Source organism: Dasypus novemcinctus, chromosome 8, assembly GCF_030445035.2.
Source record: "Dasypus novemcinctus isolate mDasNov1 chromosome 8, mDasNov1.1.hap2, whole genome shotgun sequence".
Classification (NCBI taxonomy): domain Eukaryota; kingdom Metazoa; phylum Chordata; class Mammalia; order Cingulata; family Dasypodidae; genus Dasypus; species Dasypus novemcinctus.
Genome location: NC_080680.1, coordinates 89,628,410 through 89,648,879, shown reverse-complemented (window position 1 = coordinate 89,648,879; position 20,470 = coordinate 89,628,410). Strand labels below are relative to the sequence as shown.

Sequence of the window (20,470 nt, the reverse complement as noted above, 5' to 3'; positions counted from 1 at the left end):
GGGCCTCAGTTTGCTCGTCTCTCAAATGGGATCATAACAACCTATATCTTTCTCACAGAGCTGTCAGGAGGAGGTAAAGAGGTATGGGAAGTGCCCAGATGATGCCTGGCCTGAAGCAGGGGTTAGGAAATGCAGGGATAGTTACCACTGTCTGTATGTGGATTCTCATGTCCTTTCTACCCTCTTCCTTAGGTCTTAAATGTGGAAAGGAATCAATTGACATATCTCCCACGTTCCATTGGGGACCTGATTCAGCTCCAGACCCTCAATGTGAAAGGTAAGGAGGCCGGGAGGCTGCGATACCCTGAGTCGGCTCTGGGCCGCCTCAGCCAGTATCCACAGGGGTGCACAGCCTGGCAGCCATGGGGCACGAAGGCAGCCAATCTCAAGGTGTCACTTTAAACCTCCTGTTAGGTCAGTCCGTGGTGATCAGAGACAGGGTTTCTGAAGCATTTCCTTGTGGTGAGAAGGAGGTAGTAGTGGACTGACTGAGGGAGAGCCATGCAGGAACCACAGTCAGGGTTCTGAGAAGCTTCACCCTCAGTGAATAGCACCTCCACCTCCGGTGATGTGGTGAGCCTCACGACAACTCCGTGAGGAAGCAGAGGGAGGCGGTTTTATCCCCCAATTTATAGATGAGGAACGTGAGGCCCAGAGAGCCATGACTGCTCACAGGGAGCGTTGACAGCCATGATTCTAATGCGCTCTCCTTACCCTCAGTTAAGTGCTTTCCTCACTATAACCCCTAGCTAGGGATTTTATTTCTTTTCACTATCTTTAGGCACCTTCTGCACAAAATGCCCCGGTTTACCCATTTGCAACATATAAATAATTATTATGGCACTCATCTATTGATCACACAGGCACCTTGCTGAGGAACTCACATATGGTATTATCTCATTGAATCCCTATTCTTGTGAACAACACCAGGTGGCATTGTTATCCCCATTTCACAGATGAGAAAACTGTGGCCCATGGAGATAAAGTCAGCTGTCCAAAATCACTCAGCTACGAGTGGAAGAGTAGGAACTTGAAACCAGGTCACTGAAACTCCAGCATCGTGTTCTCACTCATGGAGCCTCAGATTCCAGGACCTGATGGAGGCACATGCTCCAGGGGTCAAAGTGACACACTGACCTTTCCTCAAGTCTTAATAGGTGTTAGGCATTGAAGCTGGTGATGGGGCCTTGGGGTGTTAAGTATACCATTGGGATGTCTCCAGACAACAAGCTGAAGGAGCTTCCAGACACCTTGGGGGAACTCCGAAGCTTACGTACTCTTGACATCAGTGAAAACGAGATTCAGAGACTACCCCAGATGCTGGCTCATGTTCGAACCCTTGAGGTGAGTAGGGAGCCATTCTCATCCGGGGTCCTTTCTCTGCCTGTCCACCTTCCCACCTTCCCACTTTCCTGAATGCCTCCCGTGGGCACATGGGGCTGAGAGTATAGAGAGCCTATGACATGGCTCTTTGGAGCTTATAGAGAGACTGATGGATGAATATCTGTAAGTATGTGACTTCTGCTGCCAAAATGGAGGCCAAAAAATCATACTTCTAGAGTGAAGAGAGAATGCTGAATTCTGGTGGAGTAACACTTTGTAAAAGAAATGGTATTTGAGACTGAATTTGAAGGAGTAAGATTTTGAGAAGTAGACATGATAACAGGAGCATTCTAGTTGGAGAGAATAATATGAAAAAAGACAGGAGATGGTAAAGAACAGGATGTGTTAAGGGAAGGGGAGGAAGCTGATGTGGTTGGAAACTGCTGTGCTCAGAGAGTCCAAAACATAAAGAGCCCAGAGAGATATGAGGGAGAGAGCTGTGGGAATTGGGTGGGAATCAGCTCAGGCCAGGGGCCTGGGCCTCAGCTTCACACATTTAGAAGCTGGGTTTCCATCACAACTGGTGGTGGGGACACTGGCACAAGGCAAACCACTCAGTCAAAGTGGGCTCGCACAGTCTGGACGAGGAGGTGCCCATCCATGTGATGCTTACTAAGACTAGGCGCTAGACCTGTGTTATCTGCTTGAATCCTCACAGAATTCCTGTGTCAAGTGCTATTATGCCATTTGCAGAAGAATAAACTGAGGCACAGAGATTTTAAGGAACTTGTCTGAAGGCCACACAGTCAGACATAGCAGAAATGGGGCTGAAAATCAGGCAGTCTTAATCCAGGGCCTGTGCTCTTCACTTCTCTGCAACTTGGCCTTCTGGAACAGGGATTTATTCATTCATGATGATAAGCAGTCTGGCCAAACATCGCAGAATCCTCCGAGCAATCAGTGAATTACCTTTCTCAGGACAGACCACTGAGAGGCAGCATCTGCCTTAGGATGGGTGGGTGAGCATGGAGAACAGAGCAGAGGGAGGGGCTGACCTCTAGGCTGATGGTCTCCTGCCCTGGTGGCCAGCCTGAGAAAGGCTTGTGGGGTAGCTGGAGAGGCTAGCCAACAGAACCAGTAGAACTTTTTGCAATGACAGAAATGTCCAAATCAATGGAACGTGGGAGAGTGTGGGCTATGATGTGGACCATTGACTATGGGGTGCAGTGATGCTCAGAGATGTACTTACCAGGTGCAATGGATGTGTCACGATGATGGGAGCGAGTGTTGCTGTGGGGGGAGAGGGGGGTGGGGGCGGTGGGGTTAAATGGGACCTCATATTTTTTGAATGTAATTTTTAAAAATAAATAAATAATTTAAAAAAAAGAAATGTCCAAATCAGTAGCCACTAACCACATAGGGCTAGTGTGACCAAGGAACTAAATTTTAAATGCTATTAACTTTTAATTAGTTTACATTTAAATAGCCAAGTAAGATTAGTGGCTTCCGTGTTGGACACTGCGACTCAGAGCACCCATTTCAGAGCACCTCTTAAAAAATAAAATAAAAAAATAAAAAGTCACATTGTGTATTAAAAATTCAAATATTTAAAAATATTTAATGACGTAAATGCTACATTTTAGAGGAAACTAATTTTGAGTTTGATATATATTTTTTTCCCAATTGTTTTCCATAAATATACTAATGTGAAAGCATTACTATATGTGAAAGCATTAAACAAAACTGGGATCATATTCTCTAGACCTTCTCTTTTTTCACTCAAGCATTTGTTTACCCAAAACTATTAATTGAATGCTTTCCTGTCTGCCAGTCACTGTTCTAGGTGCTAGGAACACAGCAGTAAATAAGACAGGTAACCTTTCCCTGCTGTTATGGTGCTTGCATTCTAGGAAGAAGAGGCAGCCAATACACAAACACATAGATAACAGAATCAGGTAGATTCATATTGTGTTGACTAGTGAAGTGAACAAAACAGATAAAGGGTGTCCCCTTGTGTCTGCAGACTCTAAGCCTCGACGCCTCGTCCATGATCTACCCGTCACGGGAGGTGTGCAGCGCTGGCACCGCAGCCATTCAGCAGTTCCTCTGCAGAGGTAAAGCAGGCAGCCTGCCTCATCCTCCCAGTAAGGAAATGTGACCCACCCCCCAACCCCAACAGCTACATGTGCCGGCCCAGGCTGGATTCTGGAGGTATGGCAAAGACCGAGACGGCCCCAGTCCCTGCCTGCTAGGGGCCCGAGGTCTGGCAGAGGAAACGGGGGGAACAAACAAAACAAAGGGTTATACAAGGAAATATAATTACAGGTTATGGTTACGAGAGAGTATGTAGATCTAAGCCTTCTCCAGGGAAGTGGTTTAGCTAGACCCTGGAGGATGATTAGGAACTTAGGAGAGGAGAAGGATGTTTCTGGCTGAGGGCATTCAAATGCAAGGACCTTAGGGGGTGGAGGAAGCACAGTCCAAGAGACAGCCAGTGTGGGTGGAGGGCCCACAGCAAAGGGAAGAGTGGGGAACATGAAGCCGGAGAGGGCAGCTGGGGCTAGGGTCAGACGGTAGAGCAATGTGGTCAGATTTCCTTTTTACCAAGATCACTCCAGCTGCATGAAGAGAGGGATTTGAGGAGGTCAAAGGGGAAGATGAGAGACCAGTAAGGAGGCCATCAGGGTCATCCAAGAGAGAGGTGACTTGAAGGAGTAGCAGGGCAGCAGCAGGAGCTAAAACCCAGGGCCGGCACTGGTCCGGCTGCCAGGAGGGGAGCGCAGTCACCTGGCTACCTCCTGTCAGTGTCCATGATCTTAACCCAGGGTTCCTGTCACATGTGGAACTTTCAGAACATCGCCAAGACATCGGTTTATGGCAAAGGCACCATTGCAGAGCAGTGGGAAGGGAAGGTCTTTTTACTAAATGACTCTGGATCAATTGGATGCTGAGGTGGGCCTTCCCCTCTTTCTTCAGCAGGAGACAGGCAGTACTGGGAACCATCAAAGAGCAATCAACTGGACTTCATTAAAATAAAAAAAAACTTCTCTTCTTCAAGAGATATCATTTAGGGAAAGAAAAGGCAAGCCATAAAGCTGGAGAAGACATTTGCAATACGTACATACCCAGCAAAGGACTTACATCTAGAATATAAAAAGAACTTGTCTCCTACAAAGAAAAGGCAAACCTCCCAATAAAACAATTGTCCAAAGACTTGAATAGGAATTTTACAAAAGAGAATATTCATATGGCCACTAGCACCTGAAAAAAGTGCTCAACATCATTTTAGTCAACAGGAAAACACAAATTAAAACTGCAAGGAAGTGCTTCTACACACCTACTAAAATGGCCTAAATTAAACTGTCAGTACCAAGAATGAGTAAAGATGAGGAGCAACAGGAACTTTCATACACTAGAGCGACTATAAATTGAAACTCACTTGAAGATTACTTGGCAGCACCTACTAAATCTGAACATTTAAATACCCTACAGCCCAGCAATTCCTTGCCTAGTATATACCCTATAGAAATGTCTGGGAGTATATGCCAAAAGCCATGTCAAAAAATGTTCACAGCACCGTTATTCACAATAGCCCAAACTGGAAACAACCCAAATAGCCATCAGTAGTGGAATGGATAAATAAACTTTTATGCTCATGCAATAGATTTATATTCATACAATGAATATTACACAATCAGAAAGATACTACTACATGTAACAACCTGGGTGTATCTCACAAATGTAACGTGAGTAAAAGAAGTTAAACACAAAGAAGTATATGCTCCTGTCCATCAAGACACTAGCTCTGAACCAATACTGATTCCTGAAGACTCAAATCACCACAGTGGTCCACAAGACAGAGCAGGGAACTGTGGAGGGGGCATGAGAGTTTATTGGGTGCTGGAAATTTTCTGTATCTTGATCAGGGTCAGGGGCATAAGGGTATGTTTGCTTTTAAACATTCACTAAGCCGTGTAAGAAGATTTTTTGCTCTTTACTATATGTGTATTACGTTTCAGTTAAAACAAACAAGTTTACACACACATAATCTCACACAAATAATAGCAAACTAGGTCACAGATCTACCAAATTCTAGCCACAGGTAATTCTAACATGTACCCCTGGCCAGTAGTTGAGATAAACCTTCACTTTATTTTCTTAATTTTTAAAAATCATGTGATATTTAGGTATACAAAAGATATAAAGAACTAAACAATGTGAACATATGTGTGCCCACTATACAGCTTAAGAAATATTTCAATTTATTTATATACAAATTTTATCTATTTTAATTATATAACCAATACATGGCTGCATCTTTATTGTAAAATATTTGTTTTACTCTTTTAAAAACAAAAAAAGAAAAAACCCATAAAAGGTATCATGCTATCCAATTCTTTTTCTATGCCTTGCATTTTTCACTCAAGGATAGGTCTTGGGCACTTTCCTATATCTTAACATATAGATCTGCCTCGTTCTTTTCGACTGCTGTGGAGTCTCCAGAGCTTGTGTAAACAGCCCCTTGTTGTGAACATGGAAGTTATTTCCAAATTCCCACTAGTGTGAACATTCTCATTCACACCTCTCTGACACAGTGTGACTCTTCCTCTAGAGCAGACAACACGTGGAGTTGCGGGGTTAAAGGGAAGGCGCACTCTGTATTGCCCGGCAGTGGTTACACCAGTTTACATTCCATGAGACGTATCCGAGTGGACCCTTTTCTCCCCCACAACATAACTGACACTTGGTATTACTTTAAACTTTAAAAATCTGCTGGGGAGCGGATGTAGCTCAGTGTTGAGCACCTGCTTTCCACGTACAAGGCCTTAGGTCAATCCTTGGTGCCTCCTTTAAAAACAAAAAAGTCTGCTAATCTGATAAACAAGAGAGCCTATTTTAATGTCATTTACTTGATGGTTTGAATATATTTTCATACATCTGCCTATTTTTAGTATTTCTTGTGAACCGCCTATTTGTATCCTTCTCAGGGGAAAAAGGTGAGTAACTGACTACATCAAAATTAAAAATGTCTTTACCTCAGGACACCATCATCAAAGTTAAAAAGACAAGTAATCACCTGGAAGAAGAGAGCTGCAACACATATGATAGGCTCAAGGTTATTAACTGCAATGTCTACAGCTCAGTAAGAAAAAGGCAGACAATCCCATAGAAAATGGGTAAAGAGTATGAACCCTTTCAAATTACACAGGAGAAAACTATACAGGGCCAGAAAAGGAGACCCTCTTGCCCAAGATCACACATACAATAAATTATTGGTAAAGCTGTGTCTTGGACCCAGGCTTCTCTATGAAACTCAGGTTTTTCCTACTGCCTCATTCTTGCTCGGATGGTAAAAAGGCAGATGGCATTCCCATCTTCTCATTTGGCTTCCCTTTCCTGAGCACCTGTCACCTCCCATGCCCAGGACGTAGGACTGGTAAACAACACAGAGTGCCAAGTCTAGGGAAGAGGGATGCGGCAGATGGGGTCATGGATGGGACAGAGAATGCTGGGGAGGAAGGAGAGCAGGGGTGCAGGAGCGGGGCTTTCTGGGTCCCAGCCCTGTCTCTTCCCTCTGATTGGCTCGTGCCCCATCTGTTGCAGAGTCAGGGCTGGACTACTACCCCCCTTCTCAGTACCTACTGCCTGTCCTGGAGCAAGATGGAGCTGAGAACTCCCGGGACAGCCCCGATGGGCCCACGGACAGATTCTCAAAGGAGGAACTGGAGTGGCAGGTAAGGCGCTCCTGCCTGCTGGCGGCCCTGGGAACACGGGAGTGTTGAGAGCTGTAGCCCCTGCATTCTTCCCTCAAACCAGGATTTCACCTCCAATCAGACCCACATGCTTAGATGCTGTTACAAGACCTGCTGTGACTGGCTGTCCTCACTAGCTCACCAGTCATCAGCTGCACCGTGTTCCCCTCCATTCCCTGTACAAAGCATGCTCCTTCCTCACTCAGGGACTTTGAACACTGGTCCCCTCTGTCTGGAATGCCCCCACTCACTTTCTCCTGGCTGTCGCAGCTCTCAGCTTAAATGTCACGTCCTCTGGAAGCCTGCCCTGACGCCAGCCAGATCAGGTCTCCTGTTGTAGGTCCTCATAGCACCCTGTGCATTTCCTTGATAACACTTATCACAACTCTAAATTAAGAAATCCAGTCATCTGGAAACAATATTGTTTATTGTGATCTCTCCACAAATATTTCCTGGTTATGTGCCATTCGCAGTATAGGACCCCGACCATGTGCTAAGGTAGGGTGGAGATGCTCTCGGTCTAGCAAAGGAACCAGACAGCACACGTGTTATCACAGCGACGTGCTGGCCCTCAGGCCCCAGAGGTGATCTAGCACAGGACAGGCTGGAGAAGGAAGCTTAGCAAGCTTCCTGCTATTGGAGCTCTGGCCTCTGCTCCCACACTGGAGGCTCACAAACCAGGGGGCCCTTTGACAGCTGGGAGAGGGAGGGTGGGCACCAGGGCAAGCAAGGAGCACCAGCAGCGGTGGGTTTGGCTTATTGGAAAGCAGGCTATTGCCAAGCTCCTGAAGATCTTCCATTATCTGATTCCCAGCCCCTGCCAACTTAGGGTTTGCTGGCTTTGCAGGGATTTGTTGTTGGTTTTCTGGAGATTTGCTGGGAGGACTGGTCTACCCACTTTCTAGATCTCTCTTCCCTTGTCTCTGGGTTTTCACTTCCAAGGAGATTTTCCATGAGTTCAGTACAGTCTACCTTATATCTTCCAGTGATTTTTTAGTTTCTGGTTCTGATGTCACCCTTCACTGTTTTCCAGTGTTGCTATGAATGCATTTGTAGTTTTGTATTCTTCTGACATTTCAATGAACCTTAGAGAAGGAGGGGCCTGCTCTCCAGGGGAATTGTGCCCATTTATACTCTTAGAAAGTATTTACAGCATACAGACCTGATGAAGGGTTAGCAAACTGAACAGAGAAATAAAAAGCACCCTTTCAAGTGAAGAAGAGAAAGCAAACCATCTCAACAGAAAAAATTTCAACTGCTAAAAAACTAAAACCTACATATGGTCCGATAAACACCAAAAAAAGCCAACTTCACTTGTAATCAGATATATGCAAATTAAAACAATGAAATGCCATTTCCCCCCCTCACATTAGCACAGATTTTTTATGTTTGATCATTTCCGTTGGCCAGAATGTAGAGAGGCAGGAATCCTCATAAGCTGCTCTTGGGAATGGAAGTTCATAGCACCACTTTGGAGGATAATTTCACAGTAAATATAAAATATCTAAATAGGCATAGCCCATGATCCAAAGTTTCACTTCTCAGTATATACTCCAAATAAATACTTCTACGAAAGGGCATTATAAGAATGTTCTTTGCAGCCTTGTTTGTAATATTGAAGTATTGTGTTGTAGTATTTGAGAGAGGTTCAATTATTTGCATATAGAGAGGCCAGGACTCAGGAATGATTTTGAGAAGGAAAAATGGTTTATTGACGGATGGCGGGACTTGGGAGCTTTCTGTTTCAATCCGGAGCCCAGAACAAGATTTTTGAATCCCTTTTATACAGAGAGGAAAGGCCAAATGGTCCCTTTGTTTCGGTTCTCAATAGGCTTGAATTAGCATATATATCTTCCACATCCTAGGTAAGCCTTTAGCATGGACTTCATACATTCTAGATAAGCTTTTAGCATATATGGTTTGCATTTCCCCTGAATACTTAAAGTTTATAGACCTTGCATTGTTAAACTGTTTCCTGGGACTGGAGTGTTGCCATTGTCACCAAGGGCAGGACTGCAGCCTCTTACCGTTTCACACCCACAAGTCAGACAGCTTAGGTTATCTCTGAAGAGACAAAGAGCCTCCCACCCATAGCCCACATCAATTGGATGCCCCCTAAATGTCTATCAGTAGGAATGGGCTCAACTGACTGTGTCTTATCCATACCACGAGATACATCTACGTAGACTCAGGTCACCAGGACTTAAGGATTAGTGAAAAGGGCAAGTTTCAGAATACAATGTTTAAAAAGATAACCCAAAAGAAATACATAAGAAAACATATCAGTTGTTGCCAGGGGCTAGGGTTGGCAAGAGGGAAGTTCTTTGGGTGATGAAATTGTTCTATGTCTTCAGTGTGGGGGTGATTACGTAAATGTATGCACTTGTCTAAACTCAGAGCACTGCACACCAAGAAGGGTCAATTTCACAGTATGCAATTATACCTTGATAAAAATACATTTATGTACATGCACAAACATTTTTTTCAAAGGCACAAATTGTGTGTATGTAGACATATGGGCTTGGGTCTGATAAGGGTAGCCATTCGACATACGGTGTTGTGAGGAAAGGGGACCACAGTTAGACTGGGGAGTGGGCTGTAGGTGTTTTAGCTTTATATGCCAGGCTTTACTTTATTACAAGGAAAGTACATTCAGATATTACCTAAATAATTAAAGATTAATTTTTGAGATTATACTCCTACCATCAGTATAAAAAAAATTCTATTTCCTTGTTAGATGCTGCTTTTACAGCCCAGAAAGAATCTGATCCTGGTCTTAGAGCTGGATAACTAGGGGGGGGGCCATAAATATGTGTATGTATTTATTTATATTTAATTGTAAAAGTAATTCATCTTCCTTATTATAAATTTAAACAATGCAAAATATATAGTGGAGCGAGTGTAGGTCAGTTGTTGAGTGCACACTTGACATGTATGAGGTCCCGGGTTCAATCCCCAGTACCTCCTAAAAAAAAATGTGTTTATGTGTGTGTAAAGTAAGTTAATGTCAACCTTCCCCTGGAGATAATCATCATTAACTAAGTATTGAGTATCTTTTCTGACTTTTTAAAAGCACCTACATAAGTAAGCTGAGAGTTGACTACATATATATGCTGAGAGTTGAATTTTGTGGTTGCTGTTGTCGTTTTGGAGAAATTGTAGGTTTATAGAAAAATCATGAATGAAATACAGAGTTCTCACATTCCACCCTTTGGTTGATGTTGTTTTACAAAAGTGGAATCAAGCTACACACCAGGTGAAGATGGAAGACATCTTTCTCACAGATTCACTTCATTATCTGTCAACTGCATAATAGTCCACTGTATGGATGTACCATGATTTGTTGAAATGGTCACCTATTGAAGGGCATTTGAGTTTTTTCCAGTGTTTTCCTATATTCACTCTTCTGAACAATTTGCAGGAATTTGTACAAACACGTTTGTGAATTCATACTAGTGTTTTGTTAGGGAGAACTGGGTACTGCAGGTTTGTTCTAGAGATGTACAAGGGAATCAGCCAACCCCCTTTCTTGGTCTTCTGTAAGAAGTAGCACACTGTCTCAGTGCTGTGGCCCCAGAACTATCCAGTGGTGGTGCTGGCCACGTAGTAGTGGCCCCGTGGTTCTCAACCCAGGAGGCCCACCCGTCCACTCATCCCCACCCACCCCGGCATTCTGATGCGGTAGGTCAGGGAGGGCTTGGGGGTCTGCACTGTTTCAGGCCACCCTGGTGGCTATGATGCCCATGCCAGCTGAGAACCACTGCTGCCTGCCTCGTCTTGACCACTATCTTTTTGTCCCCCCAGAATAGATTCTCAGACTATGAGAAGAGGAAGGTAAGAAAATGCCTTTTCTCCTCTGTCACTTTTCCTTTCAACTTTTATAAAATATTTGAGGAAATGACTTCTTCCTGCCTCTAAATTAGAAATTGAAGTAATGCTTTCCTCTTACATACTTTGGTTTTGCTCAATTCCCATGCAGCCTTGGGTGGATGGCAGAGTATGCCCATTTGACAGATGAGGAGATGGAGACTTGGAGACATTGACTCCAACTCCAGGCTCTAAATCACTAGCCTCTGCCAAGGCGCAGCCCACTTTATTACAGTCGGGCCCCGGGGGGTGGCCCAGCTCCCAGTGCTAACTCCGAGACAGGCTTGCTTGGTTGTTGGTCTGTGCTGACAGTCACCCAGGATCTATATTCTTACAGGAACAGAAGATGCTGGAAAAACTGGAGTTTGAACGGCGCCTGGAACTTGGGCAGCGGGAGCATGCTCAGCTCCTTCAGCAGAGCAGTAGTCAGAAGGATGAGATCCTTCAGACAGTCAAGGAGGTTTGTGAGCAGGCGAGCAGGGCCAGGCCTTCTGCACCCTCCCTGCTGGCAGCCTCCCGGCTCAGGTTGAGGTCTGTCTGATGTGGGAAGGCAGTATGATTAAGCCCTCCCACTTCCACCCTCCAGGAACTGGGGGGCCGTTACGAATCTCCTAGGCCAGCCTCCTCGTTGTGCAGATGAAGCCTGAGGCCTAGACAGGGAAGGAAGAGCTCAAGGTCACATGAGACAGGGAAAGGACCTCAGTCCTCTCGCCCAATCCAATGCCCTTCCTCCCGCTTGCCGCCCCTCACTGCCCGCTCCTCACTGCCCTTCGTTCTGAGGGAGTCCCAGGGGCTCAGGGCCTCTGCCTCCCCTGCTGCAGGAGCAGTCCCGGCTGGAGCAGGGCCTGAGTGAGCGCCAGCGTTACCTCGACGCTGAGCGTCAGCGACTGCAGGAGCAGCTGAAGCAGACGGAGCAGAACATCTCAAACCGGATCCAGAAACTCCTGGAGGAGAATCAGAGGTGAGGCCCCGAGACCCAGAGACCTTCCCCACATGATACCCTTGGAGGAGCCTGGGAGGGAGGCCCATTTCTCCCTCACGGTCACTCCACTCCTGCCCAAGGCTTCTCTTGTTAGGATCCAATCTTGGTGCTTCAATTTGCATACAACTTAAAGAGAAAAAAAATCTGATCTGGACATTACAAGGACTGGCTTCTTGTCATGGGAATACTACTGATTGAACTTAGGAACTTGGGCACGTGTTTCCCGCTTTAGGCCCCCAATTTCCCGTCTCTATAATGAGTGGGTTTTACAAGATAATTGAGATCACATCCTATTCCAGTATTTTGTGTTCCACGTAACCTATCAGACTGAGGACAGCCATTCACCCTGATGTGAGAATTATCTTCAAAAATCCTGTCCAAAGCAGGAACTACTAAGAGCAGGTTTTCATGGGGCTTGGGAGAAAAGGGGACAGGTAGAATCTCAAGATGCCTGAGAAAGTCTAGTTAGAAGCCCCATTGTGGGAAGATTCCAGAAACAGGCTTCAGCTACATCACCTATTGCATCTTTTTTTTCTATCCCCCAAGACATTTGTCCCTCTATCATCTAGCATTTACAAAGTATCTGAATGAGTCAGTCAAACCTACTATGAGCATCATCAACAAGGGTGTCAAGTAGAGCTATCATTTATTTAGTGTTTACTTTGTACCAAAGACTTTATGTATATTTTCTTTTTTTTTAAAGATTTATTTTTATTTATTTCCCCTTCCCCCTCCCCCTCCCCCCCAGTTGTCTGATCTCTGTATCCATTCACTGTGTGTTCTTCTGCATCCACTTGTATTGTCAGGCAGCACCTGGAAACTGCGTCTCTTTTTTGTTGCGTCATCTTGCTGCGTCTACTCTCCATGTGTGCAGTGCCACTCCTGGGCAAGCTGCACTTTTTCACACAGCGCGGCTCTCCTTGCGTGGAACACTCCTTGCGTGTGGGGCACCCCTATGCGGGTGACGCCCCTGTGTGGCAGGGCACTCCTTGCACCTGGCAGCACTGCGCGTAGGCCAGCTCATCACACGGGTCAGGGGGCCCTGGGTATGGAACCCTGGACTCTCCAAATGGTAGATGGACACTCTGTCAGTTGAGCCACGTCCTCTTCCCTGTATATTTTCTCATTTATTCTTTACAAACACTCCATGAAGCCATTTTTGTTATTCCCATGTCACAGGTGAGGAAACTAGGGCTTAGAGTGGCTGAGCAACTGGCTTGAGGATACAGAGTTTCCAAGGTGTGGGGCTAAGGTCATACCCAGACCACTTACAAGGCCCCCCTCTGTACAGCCACTGCTGTGAGGAGAGAGCGGTTCTCTTGGAAACAAGCTTTTTATGGATTTCTCCACAGGCAAAAGAAAAGTTCTGAGATTTTGAAGTCACTGGAAAATGAGAGGTATGTGTTTTGCTCTAGAGCTTTTTCTCGTCACCCCTTTCACAGAGGTGTGCAACTTTGGAAAGAGAATGTCTTGTGATTCTCCAAAGGATCATCACAAGAGCTTTTATAAACTATAAAAAGGTTCTTCTCCTTCAGGAATATGGAATTAAAAAAGAATCACTACCTTCAATTTCTTTAAAATACATGTACACTTATGGGGAAAAATTCAGAGATGTGCAAAAGATGTATGTATAATGTCCAACTATAGCTCTAGTAAAAGAATTTGGAAAAAATTCACTTTCTAAAAAAAAAGAATTTGATGACATAAATTATGTACAAAGAAATATTCATCTTGTAAAAAAATATTCCTTGTCAAGGGAAAACACTCACAATATAGTGCTACATGGAAAAATGGTACATTAGATTTAAAGCAGTATTTTTAAAGAATCTGTGTAGAGGTGCACAGAAAGTAAAAGGACCCATTCCCAAATGTTAACACTGAATATTTTTGAGGAGTAGGAATTATAGGTGGTGATTTTTGTTTTTTCCCCTTTGTCCTTTTCTGTATTTTCCAAGTTTCATACATTGAGGCATACCAGTCTTGTAATTAGAAAAGATGTTAAGTGGGATCGACAAAGTCTCCCCCTCCCCAAGGTTTTGAACGGTAAGTCCCTCTCCTGTGTTCTGTGGGATTCCAGAAGAACAGCAGACTTCTCACTGTCCTTGTGGGAGCCTTCCCTCCCCAAGTCGGCTCAGCCTTCTGGATGCCTGGGAAGGCCTCCTGCAGCCCTGGGGGAGCCCCGTCATCCCGCCACTTCAGGCATGGTGCTGGTGTAGTCCAGGGAAGTCAAAGCTAAGCTGAATCGTGGCAGGTGGCATCATTCATTCACCTCACACAGACCAAGTGCCCTCTCTGTTCTGGGCCTGTAGCTGGGCCTAGCAGTTGGCGATGCACCAGACACAGTCCAGACAGCATGCAGAGGTAGACAAACGATACGTGCTTCTTCCAAGTCAGCCCCTGCAGGACCACTCAAGGATGATGTTCCCTCCAAGCCACGTTAGCGATTTAGTGTAAAAAGAAAGTGACACATGCACAGCATGCACATATAGACATGTGATCCCAATTTTTTTTCAAAGGTGGTACCAGAGTTTGAATCCAGGACCTTATATATGGGAAGCAGTCACATAACCATTGAGCTGCACTCACTCCCCCATGCAAACACAATTGTTATCACTTATTTTATTGTGGATATATTTCCATGCCAAAACCTTGTAATATGTAATAGAGTACTCCACTATTATGAGTATTTATGTATCATATGATAGATGAATATATCATTATTTAGCTAGCCTTCTATTCAAGAATATTTGTTTCCAAATTTTGCAATTACAAACAATATTACTATGACCATCCTCTAAATATACTCTATGCACCATATGACTATTTCTGAAAAAATTTGTCCAAGGCTCTTCTCAAGTCTTCACCATCATTGCCATCACCAGTGATTATCGGTTTTCTTAATCTCAACCAATCTGATAGGTTGTGATTGCTTTAGTTATCAGTGAGGTTAAGCATCTTTCAGTATGTTTATTGGTCACGTGTTATTTAGGCATCAGTGAATTGGCTGTTTGCCACCTTTTGTCCATTCTTCTCAGGGAATGTTCCCCATTTTAGGCAAGAAACTATGAGGCTGAAGGTTAGCAGGCCCCAAGGGAGGCAGCAGGCAGCGAGAGAGCACATCTAGGTTGGCGCATCAGGGAGGGCCTCTTGGAGAAGAAGGTGGTGTTCACCAACACAATTCCCAGTTGGAAATGTTATGTTTGCTGAGTGGATGGGTGGATGTTTTCTAGAATAAGGATGGAACAGCTGATGTCCATAACCCAGGAGGAGACAGAGAACCTGCGGCGACGCGAGATTGCCTGTGAGTTGCGGGATGGGGAGGGGTGGGGTGGGCGTTGCAGGGATGGGGCCAGCGCTTGGGTGGACAGGGACAGGTGGCCCTCTCTATACTGGTCACATATAGAGGGTGGCAAGGGTTAACCCTGATGAGGGGCAGCAGGGCCCGTCGTGGAGCATGGGCTCTGGGGTCAGGCGCGCCTTGCACGCAGGAGCCCAGCTAGGACACCAGCCCTAAGACCTTGTGGGTGTTACTCATCCCCAGCTTTTATGAGCCTTGGTTTTCTTATCTATAAATTGGGGGAAATGATACTTGCCTACCTCAGAAGGTCATTACGAGGATCAGATGAGATCATGGCTACAAACTGAGCAGTTCACAAAGCCTACTGTTACGGTTTCTGTTATCAAGAACTGAGGTTGACCTCTTCACGATTCTGGAAAGTCTCCTCCGTCCATCCTTCCACATTGTCCCGGCTGGGATGGGTGGCCTCTCCTATCTGATCATGAGAAATGCAGACCTTCTGTCAAGCAAAGCCAGGGAGGCAGTCCCTCATTGTCATTTAAAATAAGAAATGATTCTGTTTACAGAATCATTCTGCCACATTCTTCACCACCTTATCCTCATTGCTACCCGGGAGGTGTCATATCATTAATATCCCTGTTTTAAAGAACACTCTTAGCCACCATTTGTAAAAAGAAAATTGTGTTTATATTTACAGGAAAATCTCCAGAAGGAGATATACAAAAAAGTGTAGCCTATGTTATCCATGGCCTTAAAACTATAAACATTTAAAAATTATTCTTAGAAAATAATCATATAATCAGATGTGCCCAAGGATGTTTGAGCAAGGATGGTCATTGAGATATCACTGAATATTAATACCTGCAAACAAGTCCAAATGCCCCAAAGTAAAAGATGACCTAAATAAACTTTGGGAATCCATACATTGCAGCCGTGGACATCACATTGGGCGCGCTGGCACCATGCCGGCCGGAGCGCGGTTGAGGGTCCGCGGCGGCGGCGGCGGCGAAGGGAACGAGACCGCAAGGGAACGAGGTCGCGCGGTCACAAGGGAACGAGGTCGCGAGGTCGCCAGCGACCGACCCCGCAGCGCCTTCCCGGGCGGGTGGGGACAAGCGGGCCCCGCGGCGGCAGGGGCAGCGAGGAGACGCCGCGCGGCAGCCTAAGCATGTCGAAATTGGGCAAGGAGCAGCTCATGGAGACGACGGGCGCCAGCAAGAAAGGACACGAGGTCGCGCCCGAGGGCGAGTTGCTGGCCGGGGTCAGCACTGGGGCGGCGACAGGGGCGGAACCGCGCCACCCCGCGCCGGGAACCAGAACGGCGCCAGCAAGAGCGAGGAGAACGCGGGGAAAATGTGTGTTGGCTGCCCGAGCTGGAATCCCACAAAAAGGGCCTAAAGGACTATTTTACCCAGTTTGGAGAGGTCGTTGACTGTACAAGAAAAATGGATCCCTAAAAGTGAAAAAAAAAAAAAAAAAAAAAAGGATCCCAACACTGGACGGTCAAGAGGGTTTGGGTTTATCCTCTTCCAAAATGAAGCCAGTGTGGAGAAGATCTTATAACAGAAGGAGCACAGGCTGGATGGCCGTGTCATTGACCCAAAAGGGCCATGGCCATGAAGAAGGATCAAGTGAAGAAAATCTTTGTGAGGGGTCTGAATCCCGAAGCCACTGAGGAGATCAGGGAATACTCTGGTGAGTTTGGGGAGCTTCTGGTGGGTCCACAGTCTAACAAAAGACGGAGCTTTGTTTTCATCACTTTTACTGAAGAGGAACCTGGGAAGAAGGTTCTGGAGAAAACGTTCCACACTGTCAGTGGAAGCAAGTGTGGAATCAAGACGGCCCAGCCCAAAGAAGCCCAGCAGCAGCAGCAGGGCGGCTGTGGCGGCGGCGGAAAGCGCCCCGGAGGGAACCGAGGCAGGAGCGGCGCAGCAAGCGGAGGTCAAGCTGGTGCGAAGTAGGACAGAGCCAGCGGCGCGGCCCGCGGAGTAGCACAGGCCCCCGGAGGCGCGGCGGCCCGCGGAGTAGCACAGGCCCCCGGAGGCGCGGCGGCCCGCGGAGTAGCACAGGCCCCCGGAGGCGCGGCGGCCCGCGGAGTAGCACAGGCCCCCGGAGGCGCGGCGGCCCGCGGAGTAGCACAGGCCCCCGGAGGCGCGGCGGCCCGCGGAGTAGCACAGGCCCCGGGAGGCGGCGGCGGGACGGCGGGCTGAGCCCGTGCCGCTGTGTGTGGCTATCGAGTGAACACAATTATGTACCAAATTTAACTTCACAGTTTCTGTGACCTGTCCCGTGTACATCTTAAATTCTCCCCCTGGAAATCACTCTCCTGTTTACTACTTCCAGAGCTCCAGTCGTGTTAGGCGGCTGTGGGGTGCCCGAGGCCGTGGCGGCATTGCAGGTTCCCCAGAGCCGGGCGGAGGGTCTGCTTCCAGCTGCAGCTCTGCGGCCTGGACCTGGGACCCTGGTGTGAAGAGTCACCTGTATCTAGGAAACCAGGGTCACATTTTTTCACCTTTTAGTTGTATATTTGTGTCATACGTTTCTGTAATGGAAGCGTTAATTTTACTGTACTTTTCGGTCCTTTTTGGGAATCTAATGTATTGTAAGGTATTTTACACATGTCCTGATGTTGCCAATACCTGGATATTGACTATCCAAGCTTTTGAAATAAAAATTTAACCCCTCCCCCCCAAAAAAAATCACGTCACGGAAGGATACTTTGTTGACATGGGGATGTAGTCATCAAAAGTAAAAAGTAGTATGGTAAGAGTGGTACCATTTTAATATTTAAAAATCCATAAATACACATAGAAAAACAACTGTAAATTAGAATGTACTGTTTCTGAGTGACAAGATTATAGAGGATTTTGTGGTTGTGTAATAACGCCTTACAATTAGCCAGCCTGTCAAGTTTACGTTACTTTCAAAGTTTAAAAAGTTTAAGGGTGGCTAACAGGTGGGTAGCCAGGTGAGCCCTACAAGGTTAGCTCCTCAGCTCCGGTGAGCATGCCTGCTGCACCCCTGCCCTGTCGTGGGAATAGCTGCCCCTCTCTCAGTCCTCCCCCGGTGTCTCCACAGCCGCCATGCAGCAGATGCTGACTGAGAGCTACCAGATCATCCAGATGGCCTATGAGTCTCAGAGGCAGAACTTGGTCAAGCAGGCCTGTTCCAGGTAAGGTAAGGAAGAGGCTCTCTGAGTGAGGGAGTTGGGGGGCTGCCTTGGGGCCCAGGACCGGGGGTTCAGAGCCACGGCACTGGCCTCCCCTGCCCCGTGCTGCCCTCTCCTCAGCTGTGCTGTCAGGGCACGTAGTGACTGGTCTTTGTGATTCTGTGTGGGGCTGTGGGGAGGTGATAAGAATCACAACCGTTCTTGTGTACTTACTATTTGCCAGGCACTAGGCTGAGTGACTTATTGTGTTAGCTTTTTGATTCTGTGAAGGTCTATATTGTTATTAGCCCCATTTTACAATTGCAACCTTGAGGTTCAGAGAGGCTGTGTTACGTACTAAGGAAGCAAAGCTAGTGGACAGCAGAGCCAGGATTCCAAGTGCTCTTAACCTCGATGCACCTGTCCAGATCGGAGGGTCCTGCCCAGTTGGGAGCAGGGTGTTCTGGAGGGCCTGGGCAATGGGGTTGCTTCCATGCCAGTGGCCGCTCTGGAATCCGGCTCACTGAGGTTCCTGGAGCACCATGAGCTTCTGCTGAAGGAGCCACTTGGTGCTCAGGAGCCCCAGACAGGGACAGGCCAGCAGCCCTGGTGCCCTCGTGCTTCTCCTCCCATCCGGGTGGCTCTGGCACAGCTGCCACCCTTCCCAGGCACCTGGACCAGGTCAGCTCCCTCATGTCCCTCAGACACAGATATTTCTCCCTCCTCCTCCTACTTACCATGAAATCTTGGCAAAGTTACACTCCCCCCCAAGCCATAATGTTCTTATCAGAAAATGGGGATTTTTATTGTATCTCCCTTGTGGAGCTGTTAGAAGGTTTAATGAGTATTAATGATCATAATGGCACATAAAGGTCCAAGAAATAATAGCTATTATTATGAAACAAACTCAAAACCAGGGCTCCCAAACTGTGTTCATATGTGAGATTGCAGGGTTTGGGTTTTTGTGCTACAATCACTAAACTTGTGTGGAGGTAAGAGGCAGAAGCTCTGGGGTGGGGCATACAGACATTAGTGCCTGGCACGAAGATCTCACGGCCCGGGGGGCTTGCCTGGGAGGTTGTGAGTTCTCCATCTGTGCAGTTAAGTGGGTAGAGACCAGGCAGCTACTTCAGGGGGCATGGGGGGCATTGGAGAGGGGATTCTGGTGGAGCACTGGGCAAGAGGACCTTTGAGATTCTCTCGCCCAGCTCCCAAAACACACTGTCATCTTCCCTCCAGGGTCATAGGGTTTGGTCAGACTGCATGTCTGTGCCCAGCCCAGGGCATGGCCCCCAGCAGGTGCTCCATAAATGCTATTAAATGAATAAGTGGGTTCCCTTCATCCCCTCCAGGGTGGCTGGTATGTAGTAGATGCCCAGGAAATGTTCACAGAGTGAATGAACTTGTTCTTTCTGGCAGCATGGCCGAAATGGATGAGCGGTTTCAGCAGATTCTGTCATGGCAGCAGATGGACCAGAATAAAGCCATCAGCCAGATCCTGCAGGAGGCGAGTCCCAGCCCTGGGGGTGGGGGGTGGGCTCAGGAGCTGGGCCAGAGGGCTCTACGTGGAGCTCATCCTGAATTGCAAGTAAACCCCAAGAAGCCTAGTGACTTTAAAAAGGTACAGACCATGGAGGATGAGGGTCAGGAGGGACCTCGGGTAATGGTTTTCTGTTCGTTGAAATCTGGAGGAGAATCCCCCCTTCCTTCCTGGTGGGCACTTACTTGACATCCTGTGTCAGAGAAGGCTTCAAGGGCAGGAGGTGATGAAGGATTACACCACTGAGGTCAAGCCCAAAAGAGCACAGTGGGACCTTTGACTCACCTCTCAACCTGCCGCCCTTGCTTCTCTCCTTCCACTTTAGCTGGCACGTAGTAAGTGCTCAGTAGGTGGCTATGGAGTGGATGAAACATTATGTCCTCCCCTCCTTTGTCCTTATTGTTTTCTCCTGCAACCCCTGTCAGTATCTCTTTCCTTGACCCTCACCACTCTTCTCCTCCTTGCCTTTCTCTCCCTTCTTCTTCCTTTGTGTGTATCTCATCCCACCACCACTCTGTCCACCTTCCCCTCAACCTTTTCTCCCTAAGTCCAATCTCTC

The 20,470-nt window shown here is 46.9% G+C and overlaps 1 protein-coding gene across 9 annotated transcripts in view; it reads left to right on the top strand.

The window, feature by feature from the left end:
- LRSAM1 (leucine rich repeat and sterile alpha motif containing 1) overlaps window positions 1–20,470 on the top strand; it is a 62,737-nt gene that overhangs the window by 23,421 nt on the left and 18,846 nt on the right. For all 9 annotated transcript variants that reach the window (XM_004479765.5, XM_004479763.5, XM_012520132.4 and 6 more), the window contains exons 7-17: window positions 193–277; window positions 1,223–1,344; window positions 3,347–3,437; window positions 6,928–7,058; window positions 10,881–10,910; window positions 11,281–11,403; window positions 11,765–11,904; window positions 13,278–13,322; window positions 15,156–15,226; window positions 18,302–18,395; window positions 19,791–19,878. In XM_004479765.5, coding sequence (XP_004479822.1) covers window positions 193–277; window positions 1,223–1,344; window positions 3,347–3,437; window positions 6,928–7,058; window positions 10,881–10,910; window positions 11,281–11,403; window positions 11,765–11,904; window positions 13,278–13,322; window positions 15,156–15,226; window positions 18,302–18,395; window positions 19,791–19,878 — 1,020 coding nt within the window. The remainder of the gene's footprint in view (window positions 1–192; window positions 278–1,222; window positions 1,345–3,346; window positions 3,438–6,927; window positions 7,059–10,880; window positions 10,911–11,280; window positions 11,404–11,764; window positions 11,905–13,277; window positions 13,323–15,155; window positions 15,227–18,301; window positions 18,396–19,790; window positions 19,879–20,470) is intronic.